The sequence below is a fragment of the Adiantum capillus-veneris genome, chromosome 25, assembly GCF_014529385.1.
Source record: "Adiantum capillus-veneris isolate H3 chromosome 25, ASM1452938v2, whole genome shotgun sequence".
In the NCBI taxonomy this organism is placed as follows: Eukaryota; Viridiplantae; Streptophyta; class Polypodiopsida; order Polypodiales; family Pteridaceae; genus Adiantum; species Adiantum capillus-veneris.
This window is the reverse complement of record NC_140955.1, coordinates 91,990,024-91,994,139: the sequence shown is the minus strand read 5'-3', so window position 1 is coordinate 91,994,139 and position 4,116 is coordinate 91,990,024. Positions and strand designations below refer to the sequence as shown.

The window sequence follows — 4,116 nt, the reverse complement described above, 5'->3', positions numbered from 1 at the left end:
CAAAAGGTATAAACGTGAGCTTACTGCTCCTTACAATCCTCCTCAAAATGGTGTTGCTGAGAGGATGAATAGGACCATACAAGAGAAGGTCAGAAGTATGTTGTCTAATGCACAGCTGCCAAATGGATTTTGGGCTGAAGCTGTATCAACAGCTGTTCAGGGCTACCCCAACAAGGATATTATTACCAAAAAATTACATTCATGCAGTAAAAACCTTGTTCCCGATTTAAAAAATCTCTTTACGTCCTAAGCATGTATGTTGGAATGAAAGGAACAGATCGAACAATTTCATGCATTACCAGAAGATCATAGCACACCCTTTTCCAATTCAATATGCTCTTTTTTTAAGTTCCTTTAACAATGCCTCTCTTTTGTAAACTAAAATTTAAGCTTTTTTTACGATTAAATATATCTTTTGTTGAACCAGCATGATAGGTAGATGAATTTTTTTAAGGTGATATCATAGGGATCCAAAACCCTCATAAAAACAAGTGAAAGGGTCAGGACGGCTTTCAAACACAATAAGAAAGTGATAAAATTGTTAGGTTGAATTAAACTGGTATCAGTGTTTGGGAAAGGATTGTCTCAGCTTAGTCTTGAGCCGATTGAAAATCGAGACTAGCCAACTGCAAACCATGGTAAACGAAAGAAAAACCGATGAAATATGTGAGAAAGTTGCTCAAAAATTTTGCAAATCTCAAAAATTTTGCTAGTATTTCTGATTTTCTTCTATGTGAGGAAGAAACTTGATCAGTAGCTGCTTAATAAAAGAGACTTTCTTGAACATTAACACTAATTGGAATCAAGCTATAAATGTAAGAAATGTAAATCCATGTGAATTTGTGAAATGAAAGGTGAAATAAAATGAAGTAATTAATATATATGTGTGTATAGAATTTATTAGAATTATGCAAAGTGAAGCTTCACTTTAGCATTTTAAAACAATAGAATGCAAAAAAAACATGTGTGTGTGTAAAGTTTACTAAAAGAGACTTTCTTGAACATTAACACTAATTGGAATCAAGCTATAAATGTAAGAAATGTAAATCCATGTGAATTTGTGAAATGAAAGGTGAAACAAAATGAAGTAATTAATATATATGTGTGTATAGAATTTATTAGAATTATGCAAAGTGAAGCTTCACTTTAGCATTTTAAAACAATAGAATGCAAAAAAAACATGTGTGTGTGTAAAGTTTACTAAAATTTATGCAAGGTGAAGCTTCTCTTTAGCATTCTAAAACATTAGAATTCAACAAAAGTAAAGACATGTAGGATCTGAAATGAAAGGTAAGTCTCCATCATGTAGGATGTGAAATGAAAGGAGTCTCCCTAACCCAACACAACACTAAGGGTTTCTTTTAGAAAGCCAATTATGTAGGTTGCATCAAAAAGATAATTCTAAAAGGAGCATTCTAAATGTCTATAATTCAAAAGGGTGTCTCTCTCCCTTTTTGGCCTCTAAAGGCCTTAGCATCCATATGGATGAAGGTAGTACAATTTTTGGTGTTTGACAAGTGTTCCTCAAAAAGTCTTGAAAGCCTTTAAGAGCATTGAAGACAAAGCCTTTCACATCATCTTTCCCAATGTTACATTTACTTTATTTTGGAAAGGATGCAACAAATGATCTGAAGTTTTAACATAATAATTTATTTATAAACTTTTGATTTTTTTTAACCACAACATTTTAAACTTAAGAATAGAGCTTGTCAAAATCATTTTTCCTAACCAAAAAAATTAAGGGCACACTTGAAAGTTTTTTGATTATTAGGTCAAAATATTAAATTGGTCGAATTTTACATTAAAACTTATAAACATTTACATGTGTTTGTCAAGGCTATTTCATAATCTAGCTAGGATTTGCAAATCTAACTAGTTAAAAATGCTCTAAACCGCGGGTTTTTTCATACACTGCTTAAGAAGTAAACTAATTCCACAACCTTACATTAAGGACAAAATAAAAGGTTTCTTTTAAACAGTACTCTCTCTCTCTCTCTCTCTCTCTCTCTCTCTCTCTCTCTCGGAGATCATTATGAACTTTTACCTTTTTAAAATAGATTTTTAACTCTTATGACCCCTCAATAGTCACCTTTTTGCCTTTTGAAGGCCCTGTGAATACTTCACCTTGTTTTTTTTGCAAGAGAAAATGGCACTCTATATCTTCTCTCAAGTTTGAATGACTCTAAGTTTCATTTTGAAGGCCTTAGCGAGGTGGGTTCAGACTATTGGCGTGCACATGGCTTTTGCTGAGTTGGACCTATGGAAACTTGAAAGAGACAGGTTGGGAGTGGCAATTCCAATTGCGTACAAAGCTGTTGCCCACATTTTGAGGTACGTGATGTGTTGACCTGTGTCCAAATGACGGCGAGAGTGTTCCAACTTGGAAGGCCGCCCATGGTTGAGAGACTACCTTTCAACCAATTAATGGGTGGAGAAAGAGCCTAGCACACCTCAACTTTTTGTCAGAGACCCCAACCATAGAGAGCTATGGTGTGTGAACAAGCCATTGGGCATGCGTTGCATCTCATAGAATCTCAAGTGGAAAAGGGGGGATCATCCATTGCGCAATCTGAACCCAGCCTTTAAAAAACTCCCATTTTCTTTCTACACAAATTGGAAGGGCATAGATATATCTTTTTCAAAATTTGTACAATTATTTGGTATTATTGTTTCCTAGCCTCCCCCTAGAACGGGGTGTTACACTACAAGTTTTAGACCTTTTGTTACTTCGACAAAAAAAGGCTTTTTTCTACCCATTTTTACACCTTAATGCGTAAAAAAGGTGAGCACGTCTTAAACTTTCCTACCCGCTAAAACTTGATTTTTACCAGTAGCGCCGGCGCCACTGGTCCTTTTTCGCTACTGCTCTTTTCCTTGCCTGCGAATTATTAGCACGTTGAAAAATCATTGAGAAAATCTTCTTTCGTACGTGCAAAAACCTATATTTCTATTGCAGACTGACAAAATCCATATTCACGCTCAATTTTCGCACGTGAGAATATGTCTAAAACTTGTAGTGTTAGAGCAGCTCTAATTTTAGGGTTGCTCTATATCATGGGCTGCATGCAAAGAGGTGAAGTCAATATTTCTAGGCATGCACAAGAGGGTTGGCTCTTGGCTTTGAACATGATCGACAGGCGAGTCGCAACACAAGAGGGTTGGCTGGCTCCGGCGAGTCGCAACATTTAAAGGGGAGCAAGCCAAAGGAGCGGTTGGAAGAAGAGGCCGGCATTACGTGAGAGAATATGAGTGTGGTTGTCGTCGTCGACGCTCGACGGACAGCCTGCATAAAACGTGTAGGTGCCGCTGTCCAGATGGTAAGCGAGGGTGTGGGGCCCACTGGCTGCGGCTAGCCAAAGCGTGTCGCTGTTGGGGTCGCCACCAAAGAGGAACTTGTGGCGGCGGCGTTAGCCGCTAGGCAAGCGAGCGTTCCGATGAGGAGCGACAAAATCCAGCAATAATTGAACGGGAAGCTGACGATCGGGAAGCTTGATGAGAGAGGTACTGGCTGTAAAGCAGGCCGAAAGGTCTGTCGGTGCCGGCGTCATCTCGATGACTGCTTCGGCCGACATACTGGGCGTCGGTTGCGTTTGCGCCCATGGCTGCTGCTGCTGCTGGCGCCACAGTTTGACGGCCCTCTCCGTCACCAGCACTGCCGGCCGTCCGCCTTTCACCGACACCAGCGAAGGGGCGTCTTCTGACACCCTGTTCCTCTCATACTCTACTGTCCACACATGCTCCTCCACGTCATACGACATCCCTATCTCTTTTTTACCGCTCTTAAACGCGTAGTGCAGCTTCCCGCCATGCTTCACCGTCGAGAACTCAAAGCTGAGCTTGCAGTCCATCGCCATATTATTGGCCACCTTGAGGTCAGTTTTGCCCGTGTGCGGCGTCTGCTTGTATGTTTTCCACGCCCCCGGCTTCTCTAGTGAGTCATACTCGAAGCAGAGAACTCAGCGCCGTCCCTGCGAGCTCCCTCTACCAGAACCCATACCTTGTACCTTCCTCTGCTGGCATCCGCTTCCATATACGCCCTTGAGCTCCAATGCTTCGTGTACAGCAAGCTTCCTTTCTGCTTCGGCAATGGTGGTAGCAGCCTCCACTCGTTTGCGA

The 4,116-nt window shown here is 40.5% G+C and overlaps 1 protein-coding gene across 1 annotated transcript; it reads right to left on the bottom strand.

The window, feature by feature from the left end:
* Nucleotides 1-2,246: 2,246 nt before the first annotated feature.
* LOC147425290 (uncharacterized) lies at nucleotides 2,247-3,868 on the bottom strand. The gene has a single exon (XM_086500424.1). The coding sequence runs from the start codon at nucleotides 3,852-3,854 to the stop codon at nucleotides 3,408-3,410; it is 447 nt and encodes a 148-aa protein (XP_086356550.1). The 5' UTR covers nucleotides 3,855-3,868; the 3' UTR covers nucleotides 2,247-3,407.
* Between the last annotated feature and the right edge of the window lie 248 nt (nucleotides 3,869-4,116).